Consider the following 26,136-nt stretch of genomic DNA (forward strand, 5'->3'; position numbering starts at 1 on the left):
TAGGGGGCAGAAGCCATTCATGTGATGAAGTTAAGATTCAAGCAATTTCTGTAAGTGGTTTGTTTCAAAGATTTTAGATTTTTTAGAAAACTGTCCAAGTAACAGAATGGGATACTTGCTATATACATCTATTTAAACTAAATTTCAATGAAATATTTTTGGCTTAAATATAGACAATTTGCTTACATCTAAAGTTTGGGGAAACATTTTAATTAAATGTGAAAAATATTATGTTAAACATTTTAGGAAATACAAAGGACCTGTTAAGTTTACTTACAATTGACATTAGAGTTAGTACGTAGTGCTGCAAATTTTGTCCATGATGATGAACCATTTTAGCATCAGCTGTAACCATAACTTCCACGTATCTTGGATACGATAAAAAACGTTTTTTCCTGGAATGTAATTGACTTCTTTCATCTTCCAATGATATATTTTTTGAAGAGTATCCTAAAACTATTTCCTCCTTTATATTAAGATCTTCATTCATGTCGCTGTAGTTATGAAAGGGTAAAGTGGTTTTCTTTAGTTGACTTTCTGGTGGGGGAAGAATACAATAACGTGGAGTCATTAAGTTGGAGGTGACTCAAAATACTACACAGAATAGAATAACCAAAAATATTGAATACTTACACACCTGCTTCCAATATGAAATAAAAGGACAAAAAGAAATTATTTTTAAGTGTTATACCATATTATCATAAGCATTACTACTCACAGTACTATAATGTTCACATTTTCATAGATTGCACTAACAAAACTGTTTATAAGTCTTATTTTAACAGCTATGACTATTCAAAACATATATTAACCACTGGGCAGAAAATAAAAACAAATCAAGGAGAACTTATGTTTTTTTCAGTAGGTAAATTGGGTCCTCAAGCCATTGATTGCATCTAATCTCATTACAGAGAAATATTTTGTAGGATGAAACTTCATAAAATACAGAAAAGAAACATTTTTTTTTATACAACATGTGAAGAGCACCAACAGAAAATGAACCCATATAACAATAGACGGCTTTTCAAACCCAGAAAGTCAAATGTTGATATAAATTGTATAATACTTGATTATATAAGATACCTGATTACTTTTATTACATTTGTTTATATATAAATACAGTATTAAAACTGCTGAAACATTAGGGATTATAATGGCAACTACTTGAAGTCCTATGCATTTATAAAAGTCACTTCTAAATTTTTACTTGTGCTAATGGAAAAAAATTCATGGGCAGCATGAGTGTTTGTCCTATTTCCTTCTCTTTAAATTTATTCCTCTACTCTCTTTCTTATTTTTCTCTGATAATTGTTTAGTGAAACTATTTAGAACAGAAAAGTGGACCAAAGAAATCAGGTAAGAAGAAATAAAAGGTCCTGAATAGCTCATAAGGAAAATCATCAATACCACAACAATCAAGATGTAGTTGTATTATAAAGATTATACAAAATATAAAACTAAATTACAGGGGCTTCCCTGGTGGCACAGTGGTTGAGAATCTGCCTCCCAATGCTAGGGGACACGGGTTCGAGCCCTGGTCTGGGAAGATCCCACATGCCACGGAGCAACTAGGCCCATGAGCCACAATTACTGAGCCTGCGCATATAGAGCCTGTGCTCCGCAACAAGAGAGGCCGCGATAGTGAGAGGCCCGCACACCACGATGAAGAGTGGCCCCCACTTGCCGCAACTAGAGAAAGCCCTCACACAGAAACGAAGACCCAACACAGCCACAAATAAATAAATAAATAGATAAAATTTTAAAAAAAACAACTATATTACAGAAATAATTCATTTCACTTAAAATTAGCAGCACTCCTATGGTTGTAAAAAAAGAAACAAAAGGGGCTTCCCTGGTGGCGCAGTGGTTGGGAGTCTGCCTGCCGATGCAGGGGACACAGGTTCGAGCCCTGGTCTGGGAAGATCCCACATGCCGCGGAGCAACTAGGTCCATGAGCCACAACTACTGAGCCTGCGCATCTGGAGCTTGTGCTCCGCAACAAGAGAGGCCGCCATAGTGAGAGGCCCACGCACCGCGATGAAGAGTGACCCCCGCTTGCCGCAACTAAAGAAAGCCCTCGCATAGAAACGAAGACCCAACACAGCCATAAAAAATAAATTATTAAATTAAAAAAAAAAAAGAAACAAAAGTCCTTGAACAGTGTTTCCACAGATGAACTACTTTTTCTAATTCTTAAAACCATCCTGCCTTTTAATGTTACTATGCTCTTAAGTTTTAAAATTTATCTCAATGGGAGATTGTGGGAACCTGGTAAACTGAAGATACATTCCTAAAACTTTGCCCTGCCATATTTTTCCTAGGGAGATTTAACCACCAAAATATCCATGACTAATTATTAGACCCTGGAGAAGATACCAGATATATCTGATGAATACAAATCTCAGATTTATCAGAAAGAAGCTAAATATTCATGTTTTGATTTATTTTTTCATCCATTCAAAATAAACTTTCATTGAGTACCTACTCTATGTCAGCAAACATTTAGAAACTGAGGAGCAAACAGCATCTAATAAGGCTTATACTCTCGTGGGAAGAGAAAAAAATTAATGAACACATATTGAAGCACTTAAAGTTACCTCAAATTTGTTTTTAAATAACAATTCAGCCAAAAGACAAAAAAAGTGACTCAACCTTACCAAAATGGCTAAAACTTAAAAGACTGATAATACCAAGTGTTGGTACAGCCACTTTGGAAAACGATCTGGCAATTTCTAAGTTAAGTTACACGTGTACCCCACGGCCCTGCAATTACAATCCTAGATACATACCTAAGAGAAGGAAAATATATGTCCACAAAACACTTGTATAAGAATGTCCATAGCATGACCAGCATAGAGACCAATGGAACAGAATAAAGAACCAAGAAATAAACCCTCACATATATGGTCAAATGATCTTTGACAAGGGTGCCAAGGACACTCCATGGGGAAAGAACAGGCTCCTCAACAAATGGTGTTGGGAAAACTAGATATCTCCATGCAGAAGAATGAAATTTGACCTTATCTTACAACATATATAAAAATTAACTCAGAATGGATTAAGATCTAAAAGAAAGACCTAAAACTTTGAAACTCCTAAAAGAAAACAGAGGAAAAGCTTCATGACAGTGGGTTTGGCAATGATGATTTGGATGTGACACCAAAGCACAGGCAATAAATGCAAAAAATAGACAAATGTGACTACAAACTTAAAAATGTATGTGCATTAAAGAACACAATCCACAGAGTGAAAATGCAACCTATTGAATGGGAGAAGATATTTGCAAATCATATCTGATAAGGAGTTAAGCAGGTAATATACAGAAAAAAAAAATATATATATATATATAAACTCTTACAACTCAATAAAAATAACCTGATTTCTTGAATGGTAAAAGGACTTGAACAGACATTTTACTGAAGAGAATATAAAAATGGACAACAAGCATACAAAAAGAGATGCTCAACATCACTTATCATTAGAGAAATGCAAATCAAAACTACAAACAGATATCATTTCACACCCCATTAGGATGGCAACTATTAAAAAAAAAAAGAAAATAAGTGTCAGTGAGGATATGGAGAAATTGGAACCTTTGTGAACTGTTGGTAAGATTATAAAATGGTGCAACCGCTATGGGTAACAGTATAAAAGTACCTAAAAATTTTACATATAGAACTACCATATGATCCAGCAATTCTACATCTCAGTATATATCCAAACAAATTAAAAGCAGGGTCTTGAAGTAACAGTTGCACATCCATGTTCATTGCAGCATTATTCACAACAGCCAAAGGGTGGAAGCAACCCAAATACCTATTGATAGATAAATGCATAAATGAAATGTGGTATATGTATAAAATGGATTATTCAGCCTTAAAAAAGGAAATTATTTCATGCTCTGACATGGATGAACCTTGAGGATAGTATGCTAACTAAAAATGAGCCAGTCACAAAAATATAAATCCTGTATAATTCCACTTACAAGGTATCTAAAATAGTCAAAATCATAGAAACAAAGTTGAATGGTTAGTTACCAGGCCCTGTCAATATCTCACTACCTGAGATAGCTCCCAAAGTCTGTCCAGCCTGGGTGCTAAGAAATCAAACATCTCACTGGCTAATAGTAAGTTAAACAACACATTTGATGAAGCACTATGTCTTGAAGGAGTCAGACTGATAGTAAGTTAGAATAGGTGGTCTGTGCAGGCTGAAATAATGAAAGAAACAAATAGAATTCCAAACTGGAATGAAAACACTGGATATAGTAATATAGCACAGAAAAAAAAAAGTCTCTAGAACAAAAGAATATATAAATTTTAATTTAAATTCAATTCTGGAGTAATTAATCAATTAAAAAAGGAAAAAATAGCCAATATCAGGATCCTATAAACATTAAGAAGATATTATAAACAACTTGATGCAAAAAAATTCAGAAATGTTTTCTAGAACATTTCTGAAAAAAGTACAACTTATCAAAACTGACCCATAAAGAATTAGAAAGCCTAATAGCCACATAAGTTAAAAAAATTGAACTCTAATCAATATCCAGTCTCAAAGGACTTCACCAGTAAATATGATTAAACATTTAAAGAAGAAATAGCTCTACTTTCTCAAATATTTTTCTAAGAATTAAAAAAAAAAGGGAGAAAGATCCCAAACTTGTTTTATGAGGATTTTAAATTACGATATATCGGAATATCTTCAAGATCTTGGTTTTTATTTTTAAAAAAGGACTCTTTAGGACACAAAAAATATTAACCATAAAGACTATTCATCTGAGTAAGACTTTGAATTTGTGTTTACCACTATGGGAGTAGGAGAAGGTATCTGCAATAAATATAAATAAAGGGCTTGAGGAGTCAAGATGGCAGTGTGGAAAGACGCAGAGTTTGTATCTCCCCACAATTAGGGTGCCTGCCGGATGCTGGTAGGGGACCCCAACGCCCAAAGAGACAGGAAGAACCCCCAAGCAAACTGATAGGACGTGGGGGCACTGAGCAGGGAGGAGAAGTGGAGGCTGGACAGAACCGGTGCCTCTGAGGGGTGACTGAGAGGGGGGAGGGGTTCCCACGCCTGGAGGGACCCTCAGGGGCTCGGATTGGGGGGAACAGACCAGGCGTCTCCCCTGCCCAATCGGCTGGGGAAGTCTGCCCAGCTCTCGGGCCTGGCCCTACGCCCTCAGAGGTCCCCTCCGGCCTGGGTTGGTCCTGGGGGCATAGAAGGGAGGACAGGAGAGAACAGGAGAGGCAGGAGGGAGGGGCCCTCCAGAACCAGAGGAGCAGGAAAGGAGCGGAGGGCATTTGCCCCACCCACTCGAGCCCAGGAAGCCTACTGAGCTCCCTGGTGGGGTCCCCCACCCTCTGAGACCAGAGGTGGGGGGCACACCTGGGCCTCTTCTGTTCTGTTGAGCCTAAGCCCCACCCCCCACACCCCAACCCACCCCTGCCATTTCCAGCCTTGTGGGTACTAAGCATATGCCCCGCCCACTGCCCAAACCTCACCCCTGCTTAGGCCCTGCCCTCCACAGCCAAGGCCTTTTTGACTTTTTCATTTTCCTCCTCTTCTTTTTTACTATTGCGGTTCTGTTTTACCTTCCAATTGTTGTTTCATCTATATTTTTATTTTTATATTTTTTCTAACATAGCTGGGTATTTTTTTGCACCCCCGCGTGGCTTGTGGGATCTTGATTCATGAGCTGGGGGTCAGGCAGAAGCTCCTGTGGTGGGAGCTCCAAGTCCAAACCACTGGACTACCAGAGAACCTCAGATCCCAGGGAATATTCATCGGAGTGAGGTCTCCTGGAGGTCCTCATCTCAGCACCAAGATCCAGCTCTACCCAACAGCCTACACACTCCAGGGTTCGAAGCCTCAGGCCAAACAACCATTAGGACAGGAACACAATCCCACTCATAAAAAAAAGGAAAAAAATAAAATTAGACAGCAAAAAAATATGTCACAGATGAAGGAGCAAGGTAAAAATCTGCAAGACAAAATAAATGAAGAAGAAATAGGCAATCTGCCTGAAAAAGAATTCAGAGTAATGATAGTAAAGATGATCCAGAATCTCGGAAAAAGAATGAAGGCACGGATTGAGAAAATACAAGAAATGTTTAACAAAGATCTAGAAGAACTAAAGAACAAGCAAACAGAGATGAACAACACAATAACTGAAATGAAAAATACACTAGAAGGAATCAATAACAGAATAACTGAGGCAGAAGAACGAATAAGTGAGCTGGAAGACAAAATGGTGGAAATATCTGGTGAGGAGCAGAACAAAGAAAAAAAGAGAAAGAATTGAAGACAATCTCAGAGACCTCTGGGACAACACTAAACGCACCAACATTCGAATTATGGGGTCCCAGAAGAAGAAGAGAAAAAGAAAGGGCCTGAGAAAATATTTGAAGAGATTATAGTAGAAAACTTCCCTAACATGGGAAAGGAAATAGTCACCCAAGTGCAGGAAACACAGAGAGTCCCATACAGGATAAACCCTAGGAGAAACACACCAAAGCACATATTAATCAAACTAACAAAAATTAAATTAAAAGAAAAAATATTAAAAGCAGCAAGGGAAAAACAAAAAATAACATACAAGAGAATCCCCATAAGGTATCAGCTGATTTTTCAGAAGAAACTCTGCAGGCCAGAAGGGAGTGGCAGGATATACTTAAAGTGATGAAAGGGAAAAAACCTACAACCAATATTACTCTACCCGTCAAGAATCTCACTCAGATTCGACGGAGAAAGCAAAAGATTTTCAGACAAGCAAAAGTTAAGAGAATTCAGCACCACCAAACCAGCTTTACAACAAATGCTAAAGAAACTTCTCTAGGCGGGAAACATAAGAGAAGAAAAAGACTCACAAAAACAAACCCAAAACAATCAAGAAAATGGAAAGAGGAACATACATATTGATAATAACCTTGAATGTAAACGGATTAAATGCCCCAACCAAAAGACACAGACTAGCTGAATGGATACAAAAAGAAGACCCACATATATGCTGTCTACAAGAGACCCACTTCAAAGTGAAAGGATGGAAAAAGATATTCCATGCAAATGGAAATCAAAAGAAAGCTGCAGTAGCAATACTCATATCAGATAAAATAGACTTTACAATATTATAAGAGATAAGAAAGGACACTACATAATGATCAAGGGATCAATCCAAGAAGAAGATATAACAGTAATAAGTGTTTATGCACCCAACATAGGAGCACCTCAACATAAGGCAAATGCTAACAACCATGAAAGGGGAAATCGACAGTAACACAATAATAGTAGGGGACTTTAACACCCCACTTTCACCAACGTGCAGATCATCCAAACAGAAAATAAATAAGGAAACACAAGCTTTAAGTGACACATTAGACCAGATGGACTTAATTGATATTTATAGGACATTCCATCCAAAAACAACAGAATACACTTTCTTCTCAAGTGCTCATGGAACATTCTCCAGGATAGATCATATCTTAGGCCACAAATCAAGCCCTGAAAAATTTAAGAAAATTGAAATCATATCAAGCATCTTTTCTGACCACAACGCTATGAGATTTGAAATTAATTAGAGGAAAAACACTGTAAAAACCACAAATACATGGAGGTTAAACAGTGCACCACTAAATAACCAAGAGATCACTGAAGAAATCAAAGAAGAAATAAAAAAATACCTAGAAACAAATGAAACAAAAACACAACGACCCAAAACCTATGAGACACAGCAAAAGCAGTTCTAAGAGGGAAGTTTATAGCAATTCAATCTCACAACAAGAAACAAGAAAAATCTCAAATAAACAATCTAACCTTACACTTAAAGCAACTAGAGAAAGAAGAACAAACAAAACACAAAGTCAGTAGAAGGAAAGAAATCATAAAGATCAGAGCAGGAATAAATGAAATAGAAACAAAGAAAACAATAGCAAAGATCAATAAAACTAAAAGCTGGTCCTTTGAGAAGATAAAAAAAATTGATAAACCCTTAGCCAGACTCATCAAGAAAAAAAGGGAGAACAAATCAATAAAATTAGAAATGAAAAGGAGAAATCACAACTGACACCGCAGAAATACAAAGGATTATAAGAGACTACTACAAACAACTACATGCCAATAAAATGGACAACCACAAAGAAATGGACAAATTCTTGGAAAGGTACAATTTTCCAAGACTGAACCAGGAAGAATTAGAAAATATAAACAGACCTATCAAAAGTAATGAAATTGAAACTGTAATTAAAATTATTCCCAGGACCAGATGGCTTCACAGGTGGATTCTATCAAACATTTAGAGAAGAGCTAACACTGATCCCTCTCAAACTCTTCCAAAAATTGCAGAGGGAGGAACACTCCCAAATTCATTCTAAGAAGCCACCATCACCCTGATACCAAAACCAGAAAAAGATATCACAAAAAAAGAAAATTGTAGACCAATATCACTTATGAACATAGACGCAAAAATCCTGAACAAAATATTAGCAAACAGAATCCAACAACATATTAAAAGGATCATACACCATGATCAAGTGGGATTTATCCCAGGAATGCAAGGATTCTTCAGTATACGCAAATCGATCAATGTGATACACCATATCAACAAATTAAGGGAAAAAAAATATGATCATCTCAATAGATGCAGACAAAGCTTTTGACAAAATTCAACACCCATTTATGATAAAAACTCTCCAGAAAATGGGCACAGAGGGAACCTACCTCAACATAATAAAGGCAATATATGACAAACCCACAGCAAACACCATACTCAATGGTGAAAGACTGAAAGTATTTCCACTAAGGTCAGGAAGAAGACAAGGAGGTCCACTCTCCCCACTCTTATTCAACATAGTTTTGGAAGTCCTAGCCATGGCAATCAGAGAAGAAAAAGAAATAAAAGGAATACAAATTGGAAGAGAAGAAGTAAAATTATCACTGTTCACAGATGACATGATATTATACATGGATAATCTTAACAATGCCACCAGAAAACTACTAGAACTAAACAATGAATTTGATAAGGTTTCAGGATACAAAATTAATGCATAGAAATCTCTGGCATTCCTATACACTAATGATGAAAAATCAGAAAAAGAAATTAAGGAAACAATCTCATTTAACATTGCAACAAAAATAATAAAATACCTAGGAATAAACCTACCTAAGGAGGCGAAAGACTTGTACTCAGAAAACTCTAAAACACTGATGAAAGAAATCACCAGATGACATAAACAGATGGAAAAATATACCATGTTCTTGGATTGGAAGAATCAACATTGTGAAAATCCCTATACAACCCAAAGCAATCTACAGATTCAATGCAATCCCTATCAAACTACCAACGGCATTTTTCACAGGACTAGAACAAAAAATTTTACAATTTGTATGGAAACAAAAAAGACCCCGAATAGCCAAAACAATTTTGATAAAGAAAAATGGAGCTGGAGGAATCAAGCTCCCCAACCTCAAACTATACTACAAAGCTACAGTAATCAAGACAATATGGTACTGGCACAAAAACAGAAATATAGATCAATTGTACAGGATAGAAAGCCCAGAGATAAACCTACGCATATATGGTCACCTAATATATGACAAGGAGGCAAGAACATACAAAGGAGAAAAGACAGACTCTTCAATAATTGGTGCTGGGAAAACTGGACAGCTACATGTAAAAGAATGAAATTAGAACACTACCTAACACCATACACAAAAATAAACTCCAAATGGATTACAGACCTAAATGTAAGGCCAGACACTATAAACCTCAGAGAAAAACATAGGAAAAACACTCTTTGACATAAACCACAGCAAGATTTTTTTTGACCCACCTTCGAGAGTAATGGAAATAAAAACAAAAATAAACAAATGGGACCTAATGAAACTTCAAAGCTTTTGCACTGCAAAGGAAACCATAAACAAGATGAAAAGACAACCCTCAGAATGGGAGAAAATATTTGCAAATGAAACAACGGACAAAGGATTAATCTCCAAAATATACAAACAGCTCATGGAGCTCAATATCAAAAAAACAAACAATTCAATTAAAAAATGGGTGGAAGACCTAAATAGACATTTCACCAAGGAAGACATACAGATGGCCAAGAGGCACATGAAAAGATGCTCAACATCACTAATTATCAGAGAAATGCAAATCAAAACTACAATGAGGTATCACCTCACACCGGTCAGAATGGCCATTATCAAAAAATCTAGAAAAAATAAATGCTGGAAAAGGTGTGGTGAAAAAAGGAACCCTCCTGGACTGTTGGTGGGAATGTAAAATGATACAACCACTATGGAGAACAGTATGGAGGTGCCTTAAAAAACTAAAAATAGAACTACCATAGGACCCAGCAATCCCACTACTGGGCATATACCCTGAGATAACCATAATTCAAAAAGAGACATGTACCACAATATTCACTGCAGCACTATTGACAATAGCCAGGACATGGAAGCAACCTAAATGTCCATCTACAGATGAATGGATAAAGAAGATGTGGCACATACATACAATGGAATATTACTCAGCCATAAAAAGAAACAAAATTGAGTTATTTGTAGTGAGGTGGATGTACTTAGATTCTGTCATACAGAGTGAAGTAAGTCAGAAAGAGAAAAACGAATACCATATGCTAACACATATATATGGAATCTAAAAAAAAAAATGGTTCTGAAGAACCTAGGGGCAGGACAGGAATAAAGACATAGACATAGAGAATGGACTGAGGACACAGGGGAGGAGGGGGAAGCTGGGGCAAAATGAGAGTAGCATCGACATATATACACTACCAAATGTAAAATAGTTAGCTAGTGGGAAGCAGCAGCATAGCACAGGGAAATCAGATTGGTGCTTTGCAATGACCTAGAGGGGTGGGACAGGGAGGGTGGGAGGGACGCTCAAGAGGGAGGGGATATGGGGATATAAGTATACATATAGCTGATTCACTTTGTTGTACAACAGAAGCTAACACAGTATTGCAAAGCAATTATACTCTAATAAAGATCTATTAAAAATAAATAAAGGGCTTATATGCAGATTATATAATTAACCACTGCAAAGAAGAAATAAGACAAAAATAAGGGAGACTTGAATATCTCACAAAAGACAAAAGTCAAAGGCAATAAATATATGAAAACAGTGCCAAAAAATTATCGATAATCAGGGAAATGCACATTAAAACACAATGAAACTTGACTATTTACCCTCCCAAATGGCTAAAATGAAAAATACTGAAAATAACAAGGCATGGTAATATAATGTTATTACCATGAACCTCTCGTATACTGCTGGAGACAGTGAAAAGTGGCATATTCACTTTGGAAAATTTCAGTGGGGCAAGAAGGAACTGGGATAGGTCACATAGCTTCATGCAAAAAAGGATATAATTATTATTTACTTTTAATATCAGCAAGTATCAGGTGTGTGTATATACAACTGTTAAAATAACCACATTACCAAAGGAAAAAGATACTCAGTAGAACTTCTAATTTCAAAAGGGTGGGGGATGACTTAAGAAAAGGAAACTCAGCAAAAGTAAGGAAATGGAGAAAAAAGAAATCAGAATATCATTAATATGAAATACAAATAACACAATACATTGGTTATTATAAGCCGAGTACAGATGACCCTTGAACAACATGGGTATGAGCTGTGTGGGTCCACTTATACGTGGATGTTTTTCAATAAATAGGTACTATAGTACTATGACCTGCAGTTGGTTGAATCCATGGGTGCAGAACCACAGATATGGAGAGCCAACTATAAAGATACATGCGGATTTTCCACTGAGTGGGGGTCAGCACCCCAAACCCCCGCCTTGTTCAAGGATCAGCTGTACATTTCTGACAAATTTATTTGTATTAACTAATTTAACAGTGGCATACAAAATAAGTACTATTGTTAATCCCATTTTATAAATGAGGAATCTACAATATAAACAGATTACAGAACTCACATATACAGTTAATCATTGATGAAGCTGAAAATGAAAACAGATAAAACTAACTAAATAGTTCATATCATACTAAAGGTAGTTTAAATTTGCCTATCAAAAAGCAAAAGCTTTATAGAATTGGGTTAGTAAAATCCAGCCGTATGTTAACTAATAAGTAGCACATCTAAGATTTAAATCCTGGGGATCTGGCTCTAGAGTCAGCGGTTTTAACCACTAAAACATACTGCTTGATGATGAAGGTTAAAGGAAAAGAGAAAGAAAACCATAATTGAACAACAAATACAGTGTTATCAGTACAGATCTCAAGAGTTTAATCTCTATAGCAAATGAAATAATGATAAGAATATTCTAGGGCTTCCCTGGTGGCGCAGTGGTTGAGAATCTGCCTGCCGATGCAGGGGACACGGGTTCGGGCCCTGGTCTGGGAGGATCCCACATGCCGCGGAGCAACTGGGCCTGTGAGCCACAACTACTGAGCCTGCGCGTCTGGAGCCTGTGCTCTGCAACGGGAGAGGCCGCGATAGTGAGAGGCCCGCGCACCGTGATGAAGAGCGGCCCCCGCTTGCCGCAACTAGAGGAAGCCCTCGCACAGAAACGAAGACCCAACACAGCCATAAATAAATAAATAAATAAAATTTTTAAAAAAATGTAAATTGTGTCCAAAAATGAAAAAAAAGAATATTCTAGAGGACTCTGTCAAAATCATTGTATAATTTAGAAGAAATCTAATTTCATAGTTCAACACACAACAGTATGAATCTATTTTGTCACTATAAGTGAGAAAAGTGGAAAAAATTAAATACAACGTGTTTTTATATAGCTTAAAAGCTAAAAGATATATACTTTAAGAAATATCTATGGATGTAATAACACTACATTAAAAGCAAAGCAATGACAAACATGACATTCAGAACGATGCCTCAAGTGAGGGGAGGTAGGTGGATGAATGAGAGGGTGGGTGACAGCGGAACTGTGTGGCCATGTATGAGTTGTTATGCAAGTCCTATATTTCGTATTGGTTCATATCTTCATGACTTGCATTATATTATTAACAAGTTCTTAACAAACAGTAATTTACAAAACTAACTGCCATTAAAATAATAGGACAGCTCTCATCACTATCATACAGTATTGTTTCGGTAATGCTAAAGCAGTAAGACAATAAAATGAAATATACAGAATGAATATTAGGGAGAAAGTTTTCTTCACTATTGTTTTGATTTGATTTTGCAAATATAATTTTGCAAAGACAAATGGCTTTGGTAACTAAAAAAACCAAGAGACACAACTTAAAACTTTTAAAACCAAGAATCCTCAGCACAGGAATAATTCAACAACAGAATGTTATGCAGATGTGAAAAAAAAAAAGAATGAGGTCTATGTGGTTTTATAAGGAAGGATGTTCATGATGCATTTTTAAGTAAAAAGTGTAAGTGGCAGAACAATATGAATAGTATGTTCTCATTTCTGTGAAAACAAACTTTCACAAAATATTGATATATACTCATAAAATTTTATAAAATGAGCCAAAAAGATATGGAAGTATATACCTCAAACTTTTAGCACTGGTCATCTGGATAGGTGTGACTGAACAACTATCAAATTCTTTCATTAAATCTCAGTGCCCTTTAAATCATTACAATGAATTTGTTTACTGTTTATTTTAATTACAATATTATTTTTAAAACAGTATCTGTAACTATTTTATAGGCTAAATGTTTTATCTCATTACCTTTTTTCTGATATTTATACTTAAGCAGTATAACAAACAATGATAATGTAACTTTTCCAAATACCCTAAATAAATGGGCATTATTCAAAGCTCATTTGCCAATTCAATTACATCATTTCTATGCAATGCTCATCTATGTTCCATTGACTCAAATGTTTAAACAATGTCTTGTCTTTTATTAATAACAAGTGTATTGTGACCCAAAACTAATTTAGACCAAACCACCACATCTCAAACATCATCCAACAATGATAATCTACTTACTAGAACATAAAATACTTAAAATTACATCAGTAAATATAACCCTTAAAACAGCATAGTGTATTCTAGAATGCAAGGAGATTAAGTTATAATCTATAAGAATATAAACTACTAAAAAATTTGTCAAACAATAATGAAATTAGAAGCCCATAATTTGACTTGAATGTCTTACTGGCACCTCATACTCAAAATATATAAAAATGAGTTAATATTCTTTTCCCATTCCTGGTTTCCCCATTTGTATTAATGTGAGCAATAACTTCCAAATACTATACTGACGCTAAACTGTACACCACCATTGCGCTCTTCCTATCCTTCCTTTACCCTTTGCATCTGGTCACCAAGTTTTGCCACTTCTCCTTCAAAACGCTCCCTGTATTGCTCCTGTTGGCAACAATATTGTTGCCTCTAACTTCATTCAGTTCTTTCTCACTTTAGAGCAACACTGCTGGAATCATAAATGCAAAATAAGAATCAAAGAGTCTCCAAATGGTCCCACCATCTTCAATCTCTTCTCCCTCCCATTCATCCTTCAGTGGTATCCAAAAAGATTAATTTTTAGAAACATCTCTTTTATCTCACCCTTATTCAAGGAATTACAATGGATCCTCAACGCCCATAAGATGAAGTCCAAGCCCCTCGCCATCAGCCTACCACTAAACACCGTCATCCCCACTATCATCAAGCTATACCCTCCCTAAAGCCTGGGAACACTGCTGGGTAATGTGTTCTGCCCTTTGTATGTGCTCAACAAATGTTCATGGAAAGAAGGGAAAAGGATTAGGAGAAAGAAAATGAGGATGATAGAAAGTTGGGGGTGAGATGGAAAAAAGGAAGACAGAAGGAGAGAGACAGAAGAAAGGAATACGCTGAGGAACAAGACAAAAGATTTATCAGACCAGAACATCAGAGAAGGGGTAATAATAATCATGATGTACAGCAGCAGCTATTCAAAGACAAGAGGGATTGCCTTTGACTTTCCTAATATCAAGTACAACATTCACTCCAGTCTCTGTGCTGAGGCTGGAATTGATACTCATGCTCTGTATTTGACCAGATGAGTAAACAAATCTTACACTTCTCCAATAGCACCTAACCATCCATTTAAAACATGATGGCATGAAATCAAATGAAGCTTATTCTAGACCATCAACATTTCAAACTACCTGTTAAATACCCAGTAGCACTCCCAGCTCAAAGAACTGGGTGTGCCTTGAAATAAAGGATGACCATAGCAGGTATGCTGTGAAATCTAAATTATATTTTCTCATGGTTTAAACTGTTTTCTGGATCTATTAAATGTCCTATGTTGCAACCCTATTGAGTTTTCTTATTAATACTACTAGCAGCAATAATGGCAAACATAATACTCAATGACTGCTTACAATGTACCAGGTACTTATACATTTCACATAAATTATCTTATTATTAACAATAACTTTATAAGGTAGGTATTGTGATTATCTTCACTTTATATATGAAGAAAGTGAGGAACAGGAGGGTCAAGTAAACTGCCCAGGCTAACATAGCTTATAAATATAATTCCAGAACATATTTTTTAATAGTAGTATTCCATAACATAAAAAGTTATAAAAATCTATAGCTCTCTGATTTGTCAATATTAGAAATCTCAACCACTATTATAGAATTGTGGCACTTAGATTATGAAATATTTTATAGTGCTTTATTTCAAAACAGTTCACAAGTTAATAATTAGAACTCCACCTACTAGTAATTCCATAACATAAAAACTTATAAAAATCTATAGTTCTCTGATTTGTCAATATTAGAAATCTCAACCACTATTATAGAATTATGGCACTTAGATTATGAAATATTTTATAGTGCTTTATTTAAAAGCAGTTCACAAGTTAATAATTAGAACGCCACCTACTAGTAATAAATATGCAGAAGATTATGGACTTGCCTGTGGCCAGCTGAAACCTGAAATATAAAAGAATCATTACGTCATTAGTCCTCATTGCATCCCTGAATCAGCTACTATTACAGTACACTTTTTAAGACAGAGATGTGACACAGGTTACATAAAATTTCAACAGCCACCAACTAAATCAGTGGCATAACAAAGAGATGAATTCATATTTCCTCAATATCAATTATTACATCTGAATTCCACATCACATGACTCTTCTAAAAGTCATATGTGGGTAATACATGCAGAATGTTAAGAATTTAGTAACCAAGGTCATAATGGAAAATCCTGCCTCCTACAAAATTAAAAGAGGAACTAGCTAGTCATATTAATGAAAATATGGGGTCTAGTCTTCTTTGCATTACAGAATCATAGAGTTGAGCCAAGATTTGGATATAAAGGGATTCACCTCGACCTTGCATAGACTTGAGACAGACATGGTACTGTCATCTTACTCTACTGGCCCTCAGAGAGAAGAAAAGAGGGCACTAGAAACCCCCAAATTACTCCCATTAATCCTATATCCAGCAAGAAATTCTAGTTCCTTCTGCTATGTGTGCTGACAGGGCAAAGGGCACAGTGGTCAAATATTACAGAGTAAATACCCTTTCTTCTTCCATATTCTCAAGAAGTCAACCCTAGGGGCTTACTCTAAAGGTGTAGAAGACAATTTCCCTAACAAGCTGATCAAGGATTCTTGCATAGATCAAGAGCTGAGGGACTTCCCTGGTGGTCCAGTGGCTAAGACTTGGCACTCCCAATGCAGGGGGCCCAGGTTCAATCCCTGGTCAGGGAATTAGATCCCACATGCTGCAACTAAGAGTTCGCATTCCACAGCTAAAGATCCTGCACATGCTGCAACTAAAGATCCCATATGCTGCAACTAAAGATCCCACATGCTGCAACTAAGACCTGGTGCAGTCAAATAAATAAATAATTTTTTTTTAAAGAGTTGAAAACAGGCACATATTCATTCATAAATTCAAAACCTTTAAGTTTTTTTTAATGGAAAGGAATACACACCAGTTGTCTCTTTTCAGCTTTTGGCATCCCAACCTCTACACTTGATGGTTATAAAAGAGGAACACTCGTATTGCCCTTTGCATTTTATGCCTTTTCGCATCTTCAAATCCTATCCCTTATCAGAAATTCTAAGCAAAGTGAGACTAAGACAAACTAACCAACCAACACAAATATCAGAAGAATTTAGATGGACAATTACATATATAACAATGTGATATTCCAAACTACTACTCCATTACTGCTTGAAAAGGTGTTTGAAAATCTTATCAGTGAGTTAAATTTATACCCTAGGAACTGAACATGTAAATGAAATGTATCACTTCATTCTTTAAAGAAAAATTAGTTATTCAGAATTCATGCTGAACACTACATATCACATTGATATGTAGTGAGCTTATTTAGCAAGGGTGCAGGGCTGCTAAAATTAGAATATAGCATAACGCTATTAAAATGGACACCAGTACGGAATTCTACCTTATCAATCTTATCTTCTTGTTTTCAGATGAGCCTTCATGGCAAGCCACTCCTAAACCACATCCACTTACTATTATTTAACAGTAGATAACATAACTCCCTCTGTTTTTCAAACTTTGCATGAGTTGCTCCTAGAGCTCGGTTTTCCCACATTATCTGACAATCTGGTTCATGTGGAATCATTCCAGAACTGCCTTGGGGTAATTTTAAGTACTAAGCATTCTAAAACACCTCCCAAAGTGCAAAGTTAGTTCAAAGTAGGCACTTATATAAGCATTACGCCCTATTTGCTCTATCAATTCAAGTATTGATATAACACTATTTTCTACACTATTACTAAATAACTCATTAAAATCTTAGATGAGCACTTCCTTTTGTGTTATTAACTATAATTTATGTCTTGGATATTTTTGGAAAATAAAGTTATAACTCATAAAAATCTAAAATGTAATCTAAGGTTATACTTTAACTCATTCTTTATTCCAGTGCTACTCTGGTCATTACAGTTTATTTCTTAAAATATATATCTACTTCTCCTGACTAAAATTCCTGAAACAGCTTTGACTGAAAATAGAATTCTTATATGAAATATTCTTTGAACCTTTAATATTTGCTTGAAAGATTTTTTAAAATAAGGACTATTAAAGGTGTTTTCCAAAGTAAATATAACACTGAAAAACTTAGAGATATAATTAAAAGATAGTCATTAAATGAATATAAAATGTTAAAAATTAAAATTTTATGTGATATCTTAATAGATATTATGGAATCAGTTCTTATTCACATTGCTTTTGTAAAAGCTTCTATTAAGTCCAGTATTTTTAGTTTTTGACAAAAGTGGGAAAAAAATCCAACTTTGAAATTAGATAGATTGAACTCATATTTTCAAGCAGGTATTTTATTTTATGCTACACCTCAGAATTTAACAAATCACCACTTTCTGAAAGAATGTTTCCATCAATCTTACACCAGGAAGTGACTGTAACATCCAGGTACATTTGTATTTATGCAAAAGAAGTTGCAAACTGCAGCCCGACAGATCAGAGTGGGAAGGGAGTTTTTCTCTTCAGTTTTCTGGCTCTCTTCCAAGGAAGAAAAGCCCAAGGAAGAAGCCTTCTTGGGGTAGATCCAGAGATCTGGATGTTCTCCACATGTAACAGTGTATCTGTCACTGACCTGGCCATTGGCCCAACTTTCACTCCGGCAGTAATGATCTTCACAAATAGTGGAACACAGGCTGAGACCAGCCAAGAACATGGCCCATCCTTGTGCAATTTTCCCCTACATTTGTACTCATTGTGAGAGCAGCCCAGTCTCATGTCTCAATGTCTTTAATCAGGGCTGCTTTTGAATGCTGCAATTCTGAATTGGATTTTAATTGCAAATAATTAGAATCTTGCAGCCTCTTCATGAGGAAAGCATAATGTGACTCAACAGTAGCAAGCCAAAGATAAAAATTTACTTCACTAAGCATTTGCAGTTAAGTCATGTGTTTGGTAGACCAAAAGAAAACTGTAAAATGAGCTACCTGGCTGATTAGTAATCTAATACTTTAGATAGAAAATTTTACACTTATTGCTCTCCACAAACCTATTGACTTACTGACTTCTCTCTTTACCTGCTGAGTAAATCTAAAAGAATATCAAGTGTATAAAACAAAAATGATTATACAGCTCATATTCCATGGTCCATCATTTTAATCATTCTTTTCAATAGGCCCTCATATTCCTTGCTCTTTTCTATGCAAAAATGGAAAAAATTACAAACCACATTCATTCATGAACATAGATGTAGAAAGTCTAAAGAAAATATTAGCAAACCTAGTCTGATAAGAACCCAAGCCAGACTTGCCATTTGAGAATCAAATAACTGAACAAAGGGGGGAAATATGATCACCTTGGTACATGCAGCATAAAATGTTTTGATAAAATTCAATATCAATTCATAATAAAAGTTCTTAATAAAGCAGGTGTTCAGGGTAACTTTCTTAATCAGATAAAAATTGATTTTTCTTCCTAAGAAAAACATACAACATTTTGTTGTAGACACTGTACACATCAGAACAGGTCAAAAGCTTTCATTCCAAAATTGGTGATGAGGCAAGGATTTTCATCATTGCCATTTCCATTCAACACTGTTCTAGAAATCCTAGCCAGTGCATTGAAGCAAGAAAAGAAATAAAATGTTGAAATAATCTTTCAAAGGAAGAAATAAGCCTGTCTTAAATGACTGTTCATGTACAAAATCCAAAAGTATGAACAGATAAACTATTAGAATATATGAGCACAGTTGCTAAATATAAGATCGATATAGGGACTTCCCCCATGGCACAGTGGTTAAGAATCCACCTGCCAATGCAGGGGACATGGGTCCAAGCCCTGGTCCGGGAAGATCCTACATGCCGTGGAGCAACTAAGCCTGTGTGCCACAACTACTGAGCCTGTGCTCCAGAGCCTACAAGCCACAACTACTGAGCCCACGTGCCACAACTACTGAAGCCCACATGTCTAGAACCCATGCTCCGCAACAAGAGAAGCCACCACAATGAGAAGCCCACGCACCGCAATGAAGAGCAGCCCCCACTTGCCGCAACTAGAGAAACCCCACACGCAGCAACAAAGACCCAACGCAGCCAAAAATAAAATAAATTTCAAAAATAAAAAAAAGATCAATATAAACTTTGCCTGTATTTTTATGTACAATAATTAAAAGATGAAAATTTTTAAATTATACCATTTACAATAGTGTCAAAACTGACCAAATACCCAGGAAGAAAACAAAGATACAAGACCTCTACAAAGAAATCTATAAAATATTAAATGGGAAATTAAGCAAGAATATATGGATATGCCATACTGATGGAATAGAAGACGATATTAGAAAGATGTCACTGCTCCAAATTGATCTACTGATGCAATTAAATCCAATCAAAATCCCTTTTTTTCCTTTTGTGGAAACCAACAAGTTGATTCTAAAATACATATATGTAAATGTAAAGGGTCATTTACATATATCAAGGACTTGTCCTACCACATTTCAAGACTTATAATAGAGTTATAATATTTTTAGGACTATTTTTAGCAACATTGTTTTTGGTGTTGGCACAACGACAGATATATAGATCAATGAAAGAAAAAATACTATGCGAAACAGATCGACATATAAGGACACTTTTCAGAATAAATGTTATGCTAAATGTTTTCAATTTCTATGAAATACCTCAATTAACTTTTACACAAAATAAACTTATTTACACTGCTTTTCGTAGTTTTAGTAAGTCCACTATTTCTGGATTTTGACAAAAGGAATAAATCAAAATTTGAAATTGATAGATTGAGCTCTTAATTTCAAAGATTTATTTTATTTTATTTTATTTTTTATTTTATTTTATGCTACATTCCAAAGTTTAATATATCATCTTTTCTATGAAGGTTTTCACCATTGACAGGATTAGTCCTCAACAAGGAAAGCCTAAAGATAGTTCATCTAAGTCTCCTTTATAATACCTTAATTTTATGAGTTTTATTCCTGAAAATATTCTGGAACCCATTCCAGTCAGCATAACAGTTAGGGTCACCAATCATCTCTACTTTGCAAAATCCAATAATCAATTCTAAATCTTCATGTTCTTTGAATTCTCAGCATCATTTAGCTAATTAATCAGTCCTACCTTTTTGAAAATTTTTTTCACTTGGCTTTGGGGTACACATTCCTCAGCGTTCTCTTTAATTATCACCCTGGCCTCTACTTTTCAGTCTTCCTAGTTTTCTCCTCATCTCCCCAACTGTTAAAAATCGACATGCCCCATAGTACAGTCCTCGGACGTTTTCTCTTCTCTATCTAATCCATTCCCTATGCAATTTCATACAAACTTATCTTTAAATATCACTTACGGTCTGACTCCCAAATTATTATCCCAAGCTCAGACTCCCCTACTGAGCTCCCAACTCATATTTTCTATTGCCTACCTGACTATTCTCCCTTTGGATACCTAATTGGCACCTTAAATTCAAAATGTCTAAAACCTAATTCCTGTTATTCCCTCCTAACCTGTGGTTCCTTCAGACTTCCCCATCTTAGCAAGTGACAACTTCCATTTGTTCAGGCAAAACAAACAAACAAACATAAAACTTAGAATTAGGGGCTTCCCTGGTGGCACAGTGATTGAGAATCTGCCTGCCAATGCAGAGGACACGGCTTCGAGCCCTAGTCTGGGAAGATCCCGCATGCCGCGGTGCAACTGGGCCCACAACTACTGAGCCTGTGCGTCTGGAGCTTGTGCTCTGCAACAAGAGCGGCCATGACAGTGAGAGGCCCATGCACTGCGATGAAGAGTGGCCCCCGCTCGCCGCAACTAGAGAAAGCCCTCGCACAGAAAACGAAGACCCAACACAGCCAAAAAGAAAGAAAGAAGAAAGAAAGAAAGAAGCTTTCATTTAAAACAAAACAAAACTTCGAATTATCTGTGACAATTTTTACTGTCAACCCTCACCCTCAACCCACCTATCAGCTTGACAATTAAAATTTACAGAGTGAGACCTTCAAGATGGTGGACGAGTAAGACGTGGAGATCGCCTTCCTCCCCACAAATACATCAGAAATACATCTGCATGTGGAACAACTCCTACAGAACACCTACTGAACGCTGGCAGAAGAACTCAGACATCCCAAAAGGCAAGAAACTCCCCACGTACCTGGGTAGGGCAAAAGAAAAAAGAAAAAACAAAGACAAAAGAATAGGGACGGGCCCTGCACCAGTGGGAGGGAGCTGTGAAGGAGGAAAGGTTTCCACACACTAGGAAGCCCCTTCGCGGGTGGAGACAGGGAGTTGGGGGGGAAGCTTCAGAGCCATGGAGAAGAGTGCAGCAACAGGGGTGCAGAGGGCAAAGCGGAGAGATTCCTGCACAGAGAATCGCTGCTAACCAGCACTCACCAGCCGGAGAGGCTTGTCTGCTCACCCGCTGGGGCGGGCGGGGGCTGGGAGCTGAGGCTCGGGCTTCAGTCGGATGGCAGCGAGAGGACTGGGGTTGGCTGCATGAACACAGCCTGAAGGGGCTAGTGCGCCACAGCTAGCCTGGAGGGAGTCCGGGAAAAAGTCCGGAACTGCAGAAGAGGCAAGAGACTTTTTCTTCCCTCTTTGTTTTCTGGTGCGCGAGGAGAGGGGATTAAGAGCGCCGCTTAAAGGAGCTCCAGAGATGGGTGAGAGCCACGGCTATCAGCGCGGACCCCAGAGATAGGCATGAGACACTAAGGCTGCTGCTGCAGCCACCAAGAAGCCTGTGTGCGAGCACAGGTCACTCTCCACAACTCCCCTCCCGGGAGCCTGTGCAGCCTGCCACTGCCAGGGTCCCGGGATCCGGGGACAACTTCCCCAGGAGAACACACAGCACGCCTCAGGCTGGTGCAACGTCACGCCAGCCTATGCTGCTGCAGGCTCGCCCCACATCCGTACCCCTCCCTCCCCCCGGCCTGAGTGAGCCAGAGCCCCCGAATCAGCTGCTCCTTTAACCACGTCCTGTCTGAGTGAAGAACAGACACCCTCAGGCGACCTACACGCAGAGGAGGGACCAAATCCAAAGCGGAACCCCAGGAGCTCTGTGAACTAAGAAGGGAAAGGGAAATCTCTCCCAGCAGCCTCAGGAGCAGTGGATTAAGTCTCCACAATCAACTTGATGCACCCTGCCATCTGTGGAATACCTGAATACGCAATGAATAATCCCAAATTAAGGTGGTGGAATTTGGGAGCAACGATATATACATTTTTTTTTTCCTTTTTCTCTTTTTGTGAGTGTGTATGTGTATGCTTCTTTGTGTGATTTTGTCTGTATAGCTTTGCTTTTACCATGTGTCTTAGGGTTCTGAGTGTCCGTTTTATTTTATTTTTTTTGTATAGTTTTTAGCGCTTGTTATCATTGCTGTATTTGTTTTTTGGTTTGGTTGGTCTCTTCTTTCTTTCTTTTTTTTTTTTACTTTTTAATTTTTTAATTTTTAATAATTATTTTTTATTTTAATAACTTTATTTTATTTATTTCTTTTTTTCTCCCTTTTATTCTGAGCTGTGTGGATGACAGGGTCTTGGTGCTACGGCCAAATGTCAGGCCTGTGCCTCTGAGGTAGGAAAGCCGAGTTCAGGACAGTGGTCCACCAGAGACCTCCCGGCTCCACGTAATATCAAACAGCGAAAATCTCCCAGAGATCTCCATCTCAACAACAAGACCCAGCTCCAATCAATGACCAGCAAGCTACAATGCTGGACACTAGCAAGCACTGACACACAACTAGCAAGAAAGGAACACAACACAACCCATTAGAACAAAGGCTGCCTAAAATCATAATAAGGTCACAGACACCACACAACACACCACTGGACGCAGACCTGCCCACCACAAAGACAAGATCCAGCCTCATCCACCAGAACACATGCACTAGTCCCCTCCACCAAGAAGCCTATACAACCCAATGAACCAACCTTAGCCACTGGGGGCAGACACCAAAAACAACGGGAACTACAAACCTGCAGCCTGCGCAAAGGAGACCCCAAACACAGTATGTTAAGCAAAATAAGAAGACAGAGAAACACACAGCAGATGAAGGAGCAAGGTAAAAACCCACCAGACCAAACAAATGAAGAGGAAATAGGCAGTCTACCTGAAAAAGAATTCAGAGTAATGATAGTAAAGATGATCCAAAATCTTGGAAACAGAATGGAGAAAATACAAGAAACGTTTAACAAGGACCTAGAAGAACTAAAGAGCAAACAATGATGAACAACACAATAAATGAAATTAAAAATTCTCTAGAAGGAATCAATAGCAGAATAACTGAGGCAGAAAAATGGATAAGTGACTAGGAAGAAAAAATAGTGGAAATAACTACTGCAGAGCAAAATAAAGAAAAAAGAATGAAAAGAATTGAGGACAGTCTCAGAGAATTCTGGGACAATATTAAACACATCAACATTCGAATCATAGGGGTCCCAGAAGAGAAAAACAAAGAGAATGAGAAAATATTTGAAGAAATTAGAGTTGAAAACTTCCCTAATATGGGAAAGGAAATAGTTAATCAAGTCCAGGAAGTGCAGAGAGTCCCATACAGGATAAATCCAAGGAGAAACACGCCAAGACACATATTAATCAAACTATCAAAAATTAAACAGAAAGAAAAAATATTAAAAGCAGCAAGGGAAAAACAACAAATAACATACAAGGGAATCCCCATAAGGTTAACAGCTGATCTTTCAGCAGAAACTCTGCAAGCCAGAAGGGAGTGGCAGGACATATTTAAAGGGATGAAAGGAAAAAAACTACAACCAAGATTACTCTACCCAGCAAGGAACTCATTCAGATTCGACGGAGAAATTAAAACCTTTACAGACCAGCAAAAGCTAAGAGAATTCAGTACCACCAAACCAGCTCTACAACAAATGCTAAAGGAAATACTCTAGGCAGGAAACACAAGAGAAGGAAAACACCTACATTAACAAACCCAAAACAATTAAGAAAATGGTAATAAGAACATACATATCAATAATTACCTTAAATGTAAATGGATTAAATGTTCCAACCAAAAGACATAGACTGGCTGAATGGATACAAAAACAATACCCATATATATGCTGTCTACAAGAGACCCACTTCAGATATAGGGACACATACAGACTGAAAGTGAGGGGATGAAAAAAGATATTCCATGCAAATGGAAATCAAAAGAAACCTGGAGTAGCAATTCTCATATCTGACAAAATAGACTTCAAAACAAAGACTATTACAAGAGAAAAAGAAGGAAACTACATAATGATCAAGGGATCAATCCAAGAAGAAGATATAACAATTGTAAATATTTATGCTCCCAACATAGGAGCACCTCAATACATAAGGCAAATGCTAACAGCCATAAAAGGGGAAATCGACAGTAACACGGTCATAGTAGGGGACTTTAAACACCCCACTTTCACCAATGGACAGATCATCCAAAATGAAAATAAATAAGGAAACACAAGCTTTAAATGATACATTAAACAAGATGGACTTAATTGATATTTACAGGACACTCCATCCAACAACAACAGAATACACTTTCTTCTCAAGTGCTCATGGAACATTCTCCGGGATAGATCATATCTTGGGTCACAAATCAAGCCTTGGTAAATTTAAGAAAATTGAAATTGTATCAAGTAACTCTTCCGACCACAACGATATGAGACTAAATATCAATTACAGGAAAAAAATCTGTAAAAAATACAAACACATGGAGGCTAAACAATACACTACTTCATAACCAAGAGATCACTGAAGAAATCAAAGAGGTAATCAAAAAATACCTATAAACAAATGACAATGAAAACACAACGACCCAAAACCTATGGGATGCAGCAAAAGCAGTTCTATGAGGGAAGTTTATAGAAATACAATCGTACTTCAAGAAACAAGAAAAATCTCAAATAAACAACCTAACCTTACACCTAAAGCAATTAGAGAAAGAAAAACAAAAAACCCCCCAAAGTTAGCACAAGGAAAGAAATTATAAAGATCAGAGCAGAAATAAATGAAAAAGAAATGAAGGAAACAATAGCAAAGATCAATAAAACTAAAAGCTGGTTCTTTGAGAAGATAAACAAAGTTGATAAACCATTAACCAGACTCATCAAGAAAAAAAGGAGAAGACTCAAATCAATAGAATTAGAAATGAAAAAGGAGAAGTAACAACTGACATGTCAGAAACACAAAGGATCATGAGAGATTACTACAAGCAACTCT

At 36.9% G+C, this 26,136-nt stretch overlaps 1 protein-coding gene across 1 annotated transcript in view; it reads right to left on the bottom strand.

The window, feature by feature from the left end:
* Positions 1-26,136, bottom strand: part of ADAMTS20 (ADAM metallopeptidase with thrombospondin type 1 motif 20) — a 200,124-nt gene that overhangs the window by 143,178 nt on the left and 30,810 nt on the right. The window contains exon 4 of the mRNA XM_036866768.1: positions 278-537. Within this exon, the coding sequence (XP_036722663.1) occupies positions 278-537 (260 nt within the window). The remainder of the gene's footprint in view (positions 1-277; positions 538-26,136) is intronic.

This window comes from Balaenoptera musculus, chromosome 10, assembly GCF_009873245.2.
Source record: "Balaenoptera musculus isolate JJ_BM4_2016_0621 chromosome 10, mBalMus1.pri.v3, whole genome shotgun sequence".
NCBI classification, from domain to species: domain Eukaryota; kingdom Metazoa; phylum Chordata; class Mammalia; order Artiodactyla; family Balaenopteridae; genus Balaenoptera; species Balaenoptera musculus.